This window comes from Branchiostoma belcheri, unplaced genomic scaffold (genome assembly GCF_001625305.1).
Source record: "Branchiostoma belcheri isolate BF01 breed outbred unplaced genomic scaffold, Haploidv18h27 scaffold13, whole genome shotgun sequence".
Taxonomy (NCBI): Eukaryota; Metazoa; Chordata; class Leptocardii; order Amphioxiformes; family Branchiostomatidae; genus Branchiostoma; species Branchiostoma belcheri.
The window spans coordinates 1,899,422-1,913,738 of record NW_017802713.1 but is presented as its reverse complement, the minus strand read 5'-3'; the positions used below and the strand labels follow the sequence as shown (position 1 = coordinate 1,913,738).

General features: G+C 39.8%; 2 protein-coding genes across 2 annotated transcripts in view; both read right to left on the bottom strand.

Annotated features, from left to right (window-relative positions):
* Nucleotides 1-14,317, bottom strand: part of LOC109463681 (calmodulin-like protein 12) — a 43,113-nt gene that overhangs the window by 21,605 nt on the left and 7,191 nt on the right. Inside the window, exons 7-14 of the mRNA XM_019760532.1 lie at nt 13,982-14,133; nt 13,710-13,844; nt 13,414-13,536; nt 12,696-12,728; nt 11,270-11,276; nt 10,106-10,257; nt 9,641-9,775; nt 9,148-9,270 (exon numbers count right to left, since the gene is read on the bottom strand). Of these exons, the coding sequence (XP_019616091.1) occupies nt 9,148-9,270; nt 9,641-9,775; nt 10,106-10,257; nt 11,270-11,276; nt 12,696-12,728; nt 13,414-13,536; nt 13,710-13,844; nt 13,982-14,133 (860 nt within the window). The remainder of the gene's footprint in view (nt 1-9,147; nt 9,271-9,640; nt 9,776-10,105; nt 10,258-11,269; nt 11,277-12,695; nt 12,729-13,413; nt 13,537-13,709; nt 13,845-13,981; nt 14,134-14,317) is intronic.
* On the bottom strand, nt 440-5,070 carry LOC109463902 (calmodulin-like). Its single transcript, XM_019760787.1, has 5 exons — nt 4,962-5,070; nt 3,137-3,285; nt 2,561-2,692; nt 1,501-1,623; nt 440-968 (listed from the first exon to the last, which is right to left on the bottom strand). The coding sequence occupies exons 2-5, from the start codon at nt 3,281-3,283 to the stop codon at nt 933-935; spliced, it is 438 nt and encodes a 145-aa protein (XP_019616346.1). The 5' UTR covers nt 3,284-3,285; nt 4,962-5,070; the 3' UTR covers nt 440-932.

The window sequence follows — 14,317 nt, the reverse complement described above, 5'->3', positions numbered from 1 at the left end:
AGAGAAACCGGACCGATCGACCACGAAATACGGCCTTCTTGGTCATCGTTACCGGATTGTAGTATTTCATAATTGAATGGTTGGCTTAATAAATCCCTTGTCCTGCCGCGGAGCACAACAATTGTTGTTCTGCACATACAGTACCATCTATATAACACCCTGTATAGGTACGATTTGGGGGTATTTCACGTGCAACGCATCATACCACCGAGAAACGCAATGAATGCGGATTTAAGTATGCAACTGCATGGCAAAAACTTTGTGGGTCTATGATCTAATTAAGACATGAAATTATGGAAAAATATTGTGCCAGGAATGTCAGCAGGACAACTGTGAAACATTATGATTTTCTATCATTGCCCAATGACCTAACGCTTACTTGTTATTATAGTGTTCTCATCTTTTTACCTCATCCATTCCATTACCTCAGACATTCCATAATAGTATTGAGTTCAGCAAGGAACCCTGTTCGTTGCTACAGAATGTGACTCTGAAACAAATAATGTTCAGTAGAACTGTACTTCAACCATTTTATTCAAAGAACAGAAGCATGAGAAGACGATCCCAGCATTACATAGAAATTAACACGAGTTAGGTTAGTGTGCTGCGCAGTAGTTAAGACTTTCACTTAATTAAGAAAGAACAAAGAAGGAAGTCTCCATCCATAGATAGCTAAGACCACAACTTCTAATAGACACTAAGATATACCTCAAAGTGGTGTAAACATTGTAGCCTTGCTTTTTTTCATATAAAATGACGATGTCAAACATAAGGAAAATTAACCTTGATCTGCCTGTGTTACCTAACCACCGTAATCAACACAACTATATAGCGCCTAGAGCTACTTATGATTATTTGGAAGCAAAAAAACTTCGACGATATTCCGGAACTCAAGAATCATCTGACGAATGTTGGGCTACTCTTCCTCTTCCTCAGGCGAAGCTCTTCGCGAACTCTTCGTAGTTGATCTATAAACAAGAAGAATCGAAAGTTTTTTAAACGAGCCGATTTGGACGTACATTCTGGGGAAAGAGAACGTATTTTCTGCGCATAGCATGCTGGGAGAAGCAAACTACCCTGGGAACGAGTTGATTATATGTCGGTACTGTGATCTAGGAAGAATCGAAGATGAGAAACATTTTGTAACAGAATATAAACTATACCACAAAGAGAGAGTAGATCTTTATAATCTGATACAATCTATGTTCCCCTTCTTCATACATCTAAGCTGTACAGATAAATTTATATATTTCTAATGAGCTTAGACAAACCTTCTATATTGAAACATACCTGTTCTTACCTTTTTACCATTACTAAGAAACGAGAAGAAACCGAATTTACTTAATTACTTAATTATAGCTACTTAACGATGTATATATATATATGTAACGTTATCTGTATTCCATCCTTTTCTTGTGACCTGTGCTTAACCTAGTGGGTATGTGTGTACAATAAAGGTCTTCATTAATTCATTCAATCATTGACGTTTCCAAACCTTACCTTGCCATCCCCATCTGTGTCACAGTTCTTCATAATCTCGTCCACCTCTGCATCGGTCAGTTTCTGGCCCATGGCGGCCATCCCCTGCTTAATTTCTTCCTTAGTGATGAAGCCGTTGCCATCCTGTAATTGTTGGTGGAAAAATATTTTATTAGAAGAAAACAAACTAGACCCTAACTTGTCTGACATAAATTTGATCTCTCTGTAAACTGTGTGTTGTAATAAAGTTCAATGTTTTACTACTTTGTCGGACATTTATTTCATTAGGACTTAAAATGATGCAAAATATACCATTGTTATACATTTTCCTGACCCTTATCACTTCTCTTTCAGGAGATTTGAGCTTTTTCTGACCAAACAAAGGTTGAGACAAAGAAGCAAATGGTGTTCCTAATTTGCTGACTGCAAAAGGAAAGCAATCAGACGTTTCGTGTTAACCGACTTCATGGTGTGCAAACAAAGGCCTTGTTCATATGAAACCACCCGAACCGCGAGTCGGGTAACTCGCATTCCTCACATCTGGTCCACCTTGCCATACATTCCTTTCAAACCGTGTCCGATCACGACTCTTCGAATCTACATTAATTGTTCTTTGGTGAAAACACGCAAGGTAGCGTGTTATCAATGTCAGGGGTCAACGACCTGCTTGCTGGCGCCCCCCGTGCCGACGTGGTCCCGCCAGAAGCTCGTCCAAGAATGACACACTATTCGACCATTACTGCTCTTTATTTTTAATTAAGTTGTGGCCACGTAAATATTGGTATTGCATATAAATAAAGAAACATCACCCCGTAAATAATCCATGACCAGCTGAAGTCACATTGAAATCACATTGCGTTCAGACGCAAATCGCGATCCGGGAAAACCGGTTCGAAACCACCTCCCGAAGTAGTTTGGGATCGAGGCGCTTTCAAAGTGATTTGGAGCGTTCAGATAGGGCCACTTGAAACCGGCTTCGGGGGAAACCACATGTACAGCGCTTTCACTGACTTCATATGAACAGGGCCAAAATTACACCCCAATGACCCTGCCATTGGCAAATCTAAATCATACCCAGTACCTTGTCAAACGTCTTGAAAAGCTCAGCCGCTGAATCAAACGGTTGAGTGTTTACCAACATGGCGCGGAATTCTTCGACGCTCACGGCTCCATCTCCGTCAGTGTCAACAGCAGTTACCCAGTCACGGTACTCCTGTAGAGGTTTAAAAAAAATTATTCCAAAATGTAATCACCAGTGACGGCACACTCAAGTTTCTCTCAACTTATATTAATGCCGCCACCAAACACAGGGGACAAATACATGACAGGACAATACTCATTTTCACCTGAGCGAAGTGGAGAAAGTCGTGTAAAGTGCCTTTCCCAAGTGCACAAGATCGGTGGCATGTCAGGACTCGAACCCGTGACCTCTGGGTTCCGAGTCGCGCACTCTGCCGCTACGCCACGACCTTACAGGTACGCCACACGACCCCAAAGTAGAGGGTTATATCATGTCCTTATGCTAATGTTTGAAGACTTTAGTGTATAACCATACATCTACGTGCATTTTTTTTCTCACGCCTGCATCAACATACATTTACTGAGCTCCATCTGTTATTATATTAGTACTGGCTTAAAGCAGAGACGAAGATAATACCTGTTCCTGTTTCTCGGTCAGATTGACCCCCGAAGCCTTAGCGAAGTCAATCAACTCCTGAGCAGTGACGGTGCCATTGCCATCCTGGTCGTTTTTCATGAATTGTTGGAGTTTTTCGTTTTGTTCCTTTGTCAGTGTGACTGCCATTGCTATGGGAGATCGGGGGAAGCAATAATCAGACAAACAAACAGGTAAATTCTTGGAAATAAGTACACTTCCTATACGGATGCACTCTCTACTTTTAAACTCTGCAGTCTAAAAGCCAGAAGGGAATCATTGTGTCTTTTAACTTAAAAGTTTGCAAAATCTCTGTTGAATTCACCAAAGTTTAGACCCTGGCTACCCTCCACCCGCAATAAAGTACATAATAGGGACTTAAAGGGGGGTTCCGGCTTAAAGCCTACCATCTATAAGATCTGAAAGGTACAGAAACAGTGCTATTGCATACCTGGCAAAACTCTTAAACAGTGCTTTAATAGTCTACCTGTAATCACCCAACTACCAATTGTATATATTCTTGTTTTTTAGTTTGGTTAAGTTTGTAAATATTATTGATATTTTGTGTGTTCCCTAAAACTACGTAATTCAGCTTTTTGCACAATACTTTGTATTATTAGGCTGCAATGTTGTTTTAGTTTTATGTCAATTTGCAAATAAACCATTTAGATAAATGTATCAAAGGACATTAAAACTATTTGGGACTGCAGTATTGTTAGTTAACAAATTTTATATTATATATAGAAACACTTAGCATTTCGAGCCGCATATGTCCCTATGATGTAACAATGCCTAGTATGTATGTCACAATTGCACTGCGTTCTGAAATGCATTATTAACAGTAAAAACTAACTTAAGTGCACTGTGAACCATGCAACAGTGCACTGTGAACTATGTAATATGTAACACCTTTAGTGCACTATGCACCAAGTAACATCTAGCGTCAGCGCACAGTAAACCAGTCAGAATTGCCCTGAACAAGATGACAGACGGTCATCGAAACGTCGGCTCGTGAAAAATAAATGGTTGTGATCAAAGAATTTTGCTATTCATTCGTTTACCAACCTCATGAAATTATTTACGGATACTAGAACTAGTAGTTGATTAATAAGGGTTTAAGCGATCTACAAGTTGATATACTTGCATGTAGGTCAACTAATTTGTACCAACTTCTTTGTATGTATAGTTTTAGTAAACCTTACGAAAGTCGCTGTATTTTTGTCGTTTCAATAAATATTATTGTTGTGATAAACATGTTTAGTAAATCCGAAGATATTGAATGTATTTTAACGGAAAGAAAGACTTGTCCTGAAAACCAACGCCTTGAAACTGTTATCGCTCGCAAATGGCTGCTTTTGGATCAGGCTCTTTTATTGGCCAAACATCACCCGTGCAATCGCAGCCTTATAGCGCTGAATTGATGCAGGGTTTACAATCAGATGATACAAATGGTAATAATACACATAAATGACACACATAACACACATGATACATATTTGTTCCACATTGTTGTGGAACTGCCGCAAGGGTCTGTGCGGCTGCCATTCGGCGCCACAAGGTGACCTCAATACGACTTTCCCCAACCGAAGTTAGGTACCCATGCACACCTGGGTGGAGTGAGGAAAGTCGTGTTAAGTGCCTTTCCCAAGGACACAACGTCGGCAGCATGTCCAGACATGTCCCGGGTACGACTCGGGATCGAACCCGGGCCTCCCGGTTCACAGTCGAATGATCTACCACCACGCCACCCGACGCCACCGTGCCGACAAAATAGCAATCTATGACAACCCTCCGCCAAGAGAACACTGTAGAAAGAACGAGAACATACCGTCTTCAGTAGATCTACAGATGACGAGATGATGAGAATGAGCTCAGATACTTCTGGAAAGGAAGGGAGGTTGAACACACCCACTCAGTCTGTGTGTTTGTTTGGTACGAATGAAGTAGTGAGGACTATATTTGATATACATAAAGACCTGTACTGATACAGAAAAACCGGACCGACCACAAAATAGGGCCTTCTCGGTAATCATTACGAAATGATGTATTGTTTCTGACCTATCTACCTACTTAGGCCATGTTGATTTGATTATATGGATGACATCCGCGCGCGCATGAATTTTCGGCCGTTTCCAAAAAAAAAAGAAAAGTTTTCAACCATACTGTAAATCGTACAAAACAGTTGCAAAATGAGCAATAATATACCGTAAGTTACAAAAAAACCATACCAATGTCGTAGAATGCCACAATCAAACGAAAAAAGACGAAATTGTAAAGAAATAAACTTGAAGACTAGATTATTCGCCAAACCATATTCTGTCCCATTTGTTCAACCCTCATGACCACGTAGATTTCATAATGAAAACAACTTTTTTTTTTGCAAAACTTTTTTTTTATTCGTACGCGCGCATCAATTTTTGCCAAATGATGATTTGATTATATCAAATCCCGGAGGATTTGATATAATCAAATCAACATGGCCTTACCAACATATCAAATCCCGGAGGATTTGATATAATCAAATCAACATGGCCTTACCAACATCGTCCCTTGACCTACTGGTCTGTATCTGTATCAGTATGGCCTGTATAACCGCCCATCGGCGTAACACACCAGCTTCGCAGGCACGCGGCGCGGCAGCAGCTAGCTATATCACACCGAACGACTTGTTACACTCAATCTGTATCGATATAGCCGGTATAACCGCCCTTCGGCGTAACACACCAGCTAATCTTTGCACAATTAATTGCAGGAGTTGTTTAAAGCTTTCTAGTGATGATGCCCCAACTGTGCTTGGTGGCAACGAGTTCCAATCTACGATAGTTTTGGGGAAATACGAGTTTTGGAACACCTCAATTCTTGGTTGATAACTCTGATATTTGAATGCATGACTGTTTCTTGTTCTTTTCTGGGCCGGTATCAGATACTTTGTGGTTGGTACGTCCACCAGTTTATTAGTCATTCACAGTCTGGACATTCTACGTCTGTCTTCCAGCGACCCCCACTGTAGGTTTCTTCTCATTTCCGTCACACTAGCACCCCTTTGATAGTTGTTCGTGCAGAATCTTGCAGCTTGGTTCTGTACCTTTTTTGAGGTCATTGAGGGGACAAGGTATAGTTAGCCTTAATTAATAGTTAGGGCTGATCACCCTTTTTTGCTTATTCTGTAGCAACTACCTGTGCTACGGAAAAATAAACATGTGGACATTAGCCAATGGGATCGCTGTGTTCCTCTTAAAGTTGCTGAGGTTGCAACTGTAGAGTTTAAGTGGACTTGAATTACATACAGAGGCCCCTATATGTTATAAGTGCCATCTTATCTGTCTTATGTTCATTCATCCATCCATACGTTATTCATGCTCCTGGGCTTTTTGGAATGAATTGTTTGTAACGTATATAGTGGTAACGCTATATGATACTATAACGTTACAAACCACATGTTCCATGTTGAAAAGAACACAAAAACTTCTTTCTCTATTTTTGTCAGATTCGACCCATAGTAATTTAATCAATGTTGAGCATAAAATGCCCCAACACCTCAAAACACAGTGAAAAGCAAGTTGTTTAACATTATCATGATCATTCCGATGCCTTCCTGGCCTATGCAAATGAGGTTAGACCCCCCTGTTTTCGCTAAGCATTCTGGGGATGGGAAACTGGTGAATATGTCATTTCCTATCATTACATTTATAACATTACCCAATCATACTAGGCCTTTGTACTTTGCTTTGCTTTGCTTTGGTTTACGCGATAAGGTAGTACACAAATTTTCAATCTCTCACAGCCTATTTAGCTATTTTAACCCTAACACATCATGAATAGACAACATTCACCAGTTATTTCGATTTTATTTATGCAAAGCAAAAAGTACGATGATCACATTATATCTAAGTGACAATCGAAGAGTACCTTTAGCATTGAGGTTCAATGTCGAGTCACTGAGAAACAAGTGAATTATCCTGGGAATTTTGACCAATTGCTTAGGCCACGGTAAGTAATTTTTATGGATGACATCAGCGCGTGCATTAATTTTCGCCTGATTTTGGAGAAAAAAAATCAAGAATGTTTCTTGCCCTCTGACAGTGGTCAACATGCCGAAAATGGGCAAATATTTCAGTTGCCATACCGGAACGTGAATGGCAGATAACTATGAAGACAGGAGACAAGAAAAGACTGCTTCAATGGTTTATTTTTTTTTTACTTTGATGTAGTGATATGTGATGCTGGTTGTGTATATGTGATGTTCTCACTGATTTATTGAGTCAAAATTTACTCAATTATTGAGTCAAAATTTGAGAATGTAGGAACCTTGTTTTTTGCGGCCCGCCTTGTTTGGAGTATGTCATCCAAAAAATTTACTTGCTATGGCCTTATTTTGCGTATCCGTAAAGTCTCGCGTGAATAAGGTCACGTGTCTGTAACCGTAACTCTCGCGAGATTACGTTGTGAAGTGATTGGTCACTAATTATCCTGATGAAGGCGACAGCGAGTGGTCGTTGAAAATTTGATCTCTGTGTAATCTTTGTGTTGGAATAAAGTTTAACAAGTGTTGGAATAAGTTTCAACGAGTAATTTATCAGTATTATTATGTTACTAGGCAACATACACCACATGCTAACAACAACGTGTGCACTGGTTGTGGAAAAGACATCGGTTCGAATTCACTGATGAAAACTTCAATGAATTGGAAAGGCAAACCATCATTGACAAGATACGCACAAAAATGCACAGATGGTTCGGGCATGTGATGCGAAGACCTTAGTTCATAAGGCATACCACCAGCAGCAGACCCCGAGGAAGACCACCCAAGAGGTGAAAAGACCAGTGGCCTCACCCTAAGGGGGCACACCCCAGTTTATTTTGGGTCTCAATTCGATTCTGCATACCCTCAACTCTAGCGACCGTCTCTTTCAGGAAATACCTCTAATGCCAAAACACTGTGTTTGCAAATGAAGGATATCCCTCTAGCTACGAGAACAATAGAAATTCAATTTCTTTCCCCTCTCATTTTTAGTAAATTTTTTGGACAAAAAGAATTTTTCGATGAAAAATGATGCCAAAAATTGGCCATTTTCACGTGGAATCAGACCCATCATCCAGAATTTAGCCACCAATATGACTAATATGGGCGGAAAGAGAAAACCCTGATGTATTTTTAAGAAAAGTATAAAGAAAATCCTAACACTGAGATTATCACAATAGCCCGTCGCGCGAGGCATAGCGACAGCACCCCCAGAACGCATACAACGCATATCTAGGTCAAACCGAAGCACCGCGCTCGAGGCGGAAGGACACCCGGAAGTAAGCCTCGGGCAAGTACCACAAGATTACCTACTACATTTGTACTAAAACTACTGCATGATAAGATGATTTTGATTCTATTTTCGTATAATCTAATCCCATGGAATGCTTGATAGGCTGTTGACTTTATTTGCTCATCATCATCTTCACGAACTCTTCAAAGTTCACCTGCAAAGGGAACAGAGCAGTGGTGAGGTTTAGAATTTTCTGTCTGTAACTCGATTATTTTTATGTCTTATTAATGAATGAATGAAGACCTTCATTGCACATTTCTGCCACACTTGGCTAAGTACAGGTCACAACAACACTAGATGAATGGACACGGTTAACAGATACAAAATTAACTAACTATCGTTGTTTTTACTCGTACAATGTATTAAACAAACTTCTAATATTTCTTCGTATAATTTTCTAGCTTCTGATTAGGCACGATTTTTTGTATAAACTCGCTGCTTGTGTCGTGAAGAATGATTTTGATTGACGTCTAGCTGATTATCTAGTAACATAAATAACTTTTCTGCTCTTGTATCAAAGGAAAATACATCGTTCACTGTTCTACAAAATCGTTGATATGTACTACAAGGTCTAACCTGTCCTTCTCTGTCAATGAATGATTACGAATAATTATTTATTTGTTTGTTTGTTTGTTTCTTTGTTTGTTTGTTTGTTAACAAAGAAACAATCACAACAAACTGCGTTTTTATTTCCCTAACCTGGCCATCTCCATCCACATCAGCCTCTCGGATCATCTCATCCACCTCTTCATCTGTCAGCTTCTCTCCCAGGTTGGTCATCACGTGACGCAGCTCCGCGGCGCTGATGAAACCGTTACCGTCCTGGGGTTTTGGCGGGAAAAAAGATTTCAGGCAAGCAAAGAAAAAGATATCTGGTATACATACAAATCACTTGTAAAGATACAAAGAAATTACTTTTTGATAACAATTTTCGGTCCGTATCGGCTGTAATAAATATCATCAGAGACGGGGGGCGACACAAGTTATCTGGCATGTATGACCCGCTACTACGGTCACGTGTCTCTGACGTCATGTTCCAAGAGTAGACGGGTCCATTCCGTTAACAAGGTTGAAGGAGTCAGCCGAAAATTCATTCCAGAGATCTAGGAGATGGTCTTTATTTCAAAATGACTTGTACCAACACAGATGAACTTTCATGATATGTACTAAATGAAAATAACAATACCAGTACCTTGTCGAATACCCGAAATGCTTCTTTGATCTCCTCTTCCGTGTCGGTGTCTTTCATCTTTCGGGCCATCATCGTGAGGAATTCTGGGAAGTCTATGGTTCCGTTTCCGTCCGCGTCAACCTCGTTTATCATGTCCTATCGAAAGGCAAAGGCAAGTTGTTGGTTAACAATTAACTTTGTGGTTGAATTACATACGTATAACATTTAGTTATAAACACCTTCATCAACTATCAGTCATTTCTTTTAACGCTTATAATATACTAGTTTTTCCTGAGACACATGTCCATCTTGCAAATGTATGCTGCTTTTTGGTCAAAGTCAGTACATTAGCAATTCTCCCGTTGCTCATGCAAGCAAATTTGCATACATGGAAACTTCATAATTTATTGGTATTAATTTGATGTGTATCTTGTGCACATGTCACTTGTGCCATCGTGAATGGTTTAACTATATGAGAAAACGTACCTGAAGCTCAGCTTCAGTTGGATTCTGTCCCAGCGATTTCATGACAGTTCCCAGCTCCTTTGTAGTGATGACGCCGTCCCCATCTTTGTCGAACAAAGAGAAGGCCTCCTTGAACTCAGCGATCTGCTCCTCTGTCAGTTGTTCTGTCATGTCTTTGTGAAAAGATAACTTATTACCTCCATGAAAAATGGAGGCATTGTTTTTGGCGTGTTTGTGTGCCTGCCTGTGTGTGTGTTTGTGTTTCCACACATTTCTAGTCAGAATAACTTCAGAACGCCTTTATGGATTGTGATGATATTTGGTATGTTGGTAGGTCGTAGGAAGATAAAGGTCAAGGTTAAATATGGGCCTCCTGTTGGCTGACCTTGGTACTGTAGCAGAACTTCCGTTTTTTTGTATCTTTTGTCCTGAACATGCTATGGTCTTGCATTTTTGGTGACAGATAGCTTATTCTGTCAGGAATAAATGTTGTGGATTTTGTCCCCCTAGCAACTTGTTCTGGAACTGCAGAGCAGTTTCTGGCGAAAATACAAATTCGAGAGAATGGGTGCTAGTGGTTGTACAAAGGTTGAAAGATACAGTTCACTGCGTCCTTGTCAAAATCTGCTATTCTTATTGGGCATTCCACGTTGTCATACAATGTTAACTGTCTATTTCTGTTTTTTTTTTTGTGCCGATCTACATATCACATTAGGAGTGATATGGTGGTTTATATATTCCATCAAATCGGTACTTTTTCCACTCATGTCCTTTCAGTGGCCTACATGACTATATGAGCGAAATAATGTGGTATGACAATTGAATACAGCTAGCTCTCAAGTAGTGCTACTAGACAGACTCGGAATTGCATATCCTTGGCTACCAGCTATCTCAAATCCACTGGTTACCAAAACCACAAGACCCTCGAGAATCAAAATCAGAACACCAACGATCAAAAATTCTATCTAAAATGTAAAACGCAGTGAAGTTTGTCGCTTTTTGTGTCACAGGTGTTGCCAACATATTGGCGACAACAACAACAAACCGGTTTGGCAGCATGACAGACACACCTACTACATGTATGTCTGCATTATATACTAGTGGTATAGCCACAACAGTGTAGAACTGACACTAACAAACATAAATGACTTCTCCCAAATCCCTCAAACCCCAACAGTTAGGTACCTTTGTCTCAGCTGTCCTTTCGAACTGTTCTTGTTTGAGAGCCTGTAAGATTTCGAAGACACCCTGACAGGCAAAGTTAAGCCTGTGTCTCTGATTGGTTGAGTGAACACCTTGGGTGTCGCATTGCGTCATGCCCGGGGGGCATAGTTAAATTAAGACTTGGGTTCAGGGGTCAATCTGTCAGGTAAACTAAGGCCACAGCAAGTACATTTTATGGTTTACATCCTCCGCAGACTCCAAATCTAATGCGAGCGGGCGGAAAAAAACAAGGCGGACCGAAAAAACAAGATTCCTACATTTTCAAATTTTTACTCAATCAACTGGGAACATCACATATACACAGCCACCATCACAAATCACTGCTTCAAAGTAAGAAACAAAACATTAAATCGGAGCCTTTTCTTGTCTCCTCTCTTCATAGTTATCTGCCATCCACCTTCCGGCATGGCAACAGACATCTTTGCCCATTTTCGGCATGGTGACCACTGTCAGAAGGCAACAAAATTTCTTTTTTTTTTTCACAAATCATGCGAAAATATGCGCGCTCTGATGTTATCTATAAAAATTACTTGCTGTGGCCCAACATGGAAATCATGTATATGGTATATGTGTCCCTTCAATATCATTTTGTGCCCTGGTGCCCAGATGTTTACTGTAACTGTTACTGTTTAATTACTGTAACTTAATGTATGTATGTATGTATGTAATGTATGTAAGTCCCATAACCTTGACGGTCGTAGGGGCAACTTAATGTAACACTTGAATAAAAGACCAAAGTTGTCAAGGAAAAGTGGATGATGTCCATATATATCCTTAACCGACTTATATGTATTGCGTATAAAAGTTATTGTGTAATACCTGTGAGGGCTACGTCTAATAGACTGAATTGTTATTACATTTCCTTGTTGGTCATACCATCTTCATAGATTCTGAAACAATGCAACTTACGTCTCTTAACGCTTGAAAGAACAAAATAAAAGAATACTTAGTTTATACACGAAGTATTTTCATATCCTTTGTCATTATTTCTTCCTTACAAAAAGACGAGAAGGTATTTTGAAGAGCTTGGATGAAATTGAGCATGGTTTCATTCCTATGCTCCATTTTATTTGCTGAAAATATTGTAATGAGAAGATACACGAAAGTGCATGTTGCCTATCAGTCCAGCTATTATGGATGAACAATATTAATGTTGATTGAAATTGCTTTCAAACCACCCTACTAGTAGTACTATACTATGCCATTATAGAACGTGAACAATATTTGTGATGTAGAAATAAAGAGTTTATTTTAGTTTTTAATTACTAAGTGAGAAATTCTACTACAAATGTGTAACATAATTGATATGATTCCATATCGTTAATGGCTACCCTTCTAAATCAAAGATCCAAAGTAGCTGATATGCAAAACGCCTGCTTCATTTTGAAGTCATCATCTTCACAAACTCTTCATAGTTGACCTGGACACAGGGAACAAAAAGACAACAATAGTGAGATTTTCCTCTGAACTTTTTCAAACAAGGTCATTTAGATTATTATGATCAGTTATTATTATGATCAGTTATGAGTTGAACTATTGTGATGTTAGGGGTGGTTCATTGCATTGTATGTATGTTTTGATACATGAATAAAAAAATAGATATATCATACCCACAAAAAAACAAGGTCATTTAGTCTTTTCCAGTTAAAGTTAGACGATAAAAAGTTATCTTTCCTCGGTGTTTACTGAGTTAAATGTTATACATTATAGTTTTACGCAACTTCGGAGCGTCTACTTTTTGTTAGTTTGAAATGCAACCATATGAAAGGCTTAGGATTATTTGATTGATTGTTAATATATTTTTTATATTCCGAAACATGTAATCACAAGACGTGGTGACGGCACACTCAAGTTTTTTCAACTTATATTAATGCCGCCACCAACACAGGGACAGTACAATACTCATTTACACCTGAGCGAAGTGAGGAAAGTCGTGCAAAGTGCCTTTCCCAAGGGCACAAGATCGGTGGCATGTCAGGACTCGAACCCGGGGCCTCTGGTTCCGAGTCGAGAACGCCGCTACGCCACACGACCCCACTATGATTGTTAATATTTTCGCCCCGTTTAGACAGAAAATAGAATCAATGTCTACTGCTGTGTCTAACCTGTCCATCTCCGTCAATGTCGGCCTCTCGGATCATCTCATCCACCTCTTCATCTGTCAGCTTCTCTCCCAGGTTGGTCATCACGTGACGCAGCTCCGCGGCGCTGATGTAGCCGTTGCAATCCTGTCAATTTTTGGCGGGAAAGTGTGTGAGAAAAACAGACAATGCGACAGTGTCAAGGTCTGAGAAAACGACTCGAAAAGCATTATATTTCAGACTGAATCAGACAAGAGAACTGACTGGAATGCTATTTTGCTACTAGTGTATAACCTGGTTAAAAAAAAACACCAGTATACCTTATCGAATACCCGAAATGCTTCACGAATCTCCTCTTCCGAGTCGGTTTCCTTCATCTTCCGGGCCATCATCGTGAGGAATTCTGGGAAGTCTATGGTTCCGTTTCCGTCCGCGTCAACCTCGTTTATCATATCCTGACAAAACGTTAGCATATTAGCATACAATTATTCGGTTGCAGCTGGTATTCACAATTTTATTGATACAATGTTGGATACACTATTGTTTTCTATCTCTGCCAAGTTAAAGCTCACTACTGTATGAAATAACGTACCTGAAGCTCAGCTTCAGTTGGATTCTGACCCAGCGATCTCATGACAGTTCCCAGCTCATTTGTAGTGATGTTGCCATTCCCATCTTTGTCGAACAAAGAGAAGGCCTCCTTGAACTCAGCGATCTGCTCCTCTGTCAGTTGGCTTGCCATGTCTATGTATGTAAAAAAAAATTACGATAAACGAATAAAAATGAAGTCTTCAAACTTACATAACGTGCACAGGAGTAACGCCCATAGCAACATGTACTGTAGGGCAGACAGTACTATTCGATTTGGCAATAGGAACACATGCTTAAATACACTATTAGAAGTCCTCATGAAAGTACTTGCCCATAC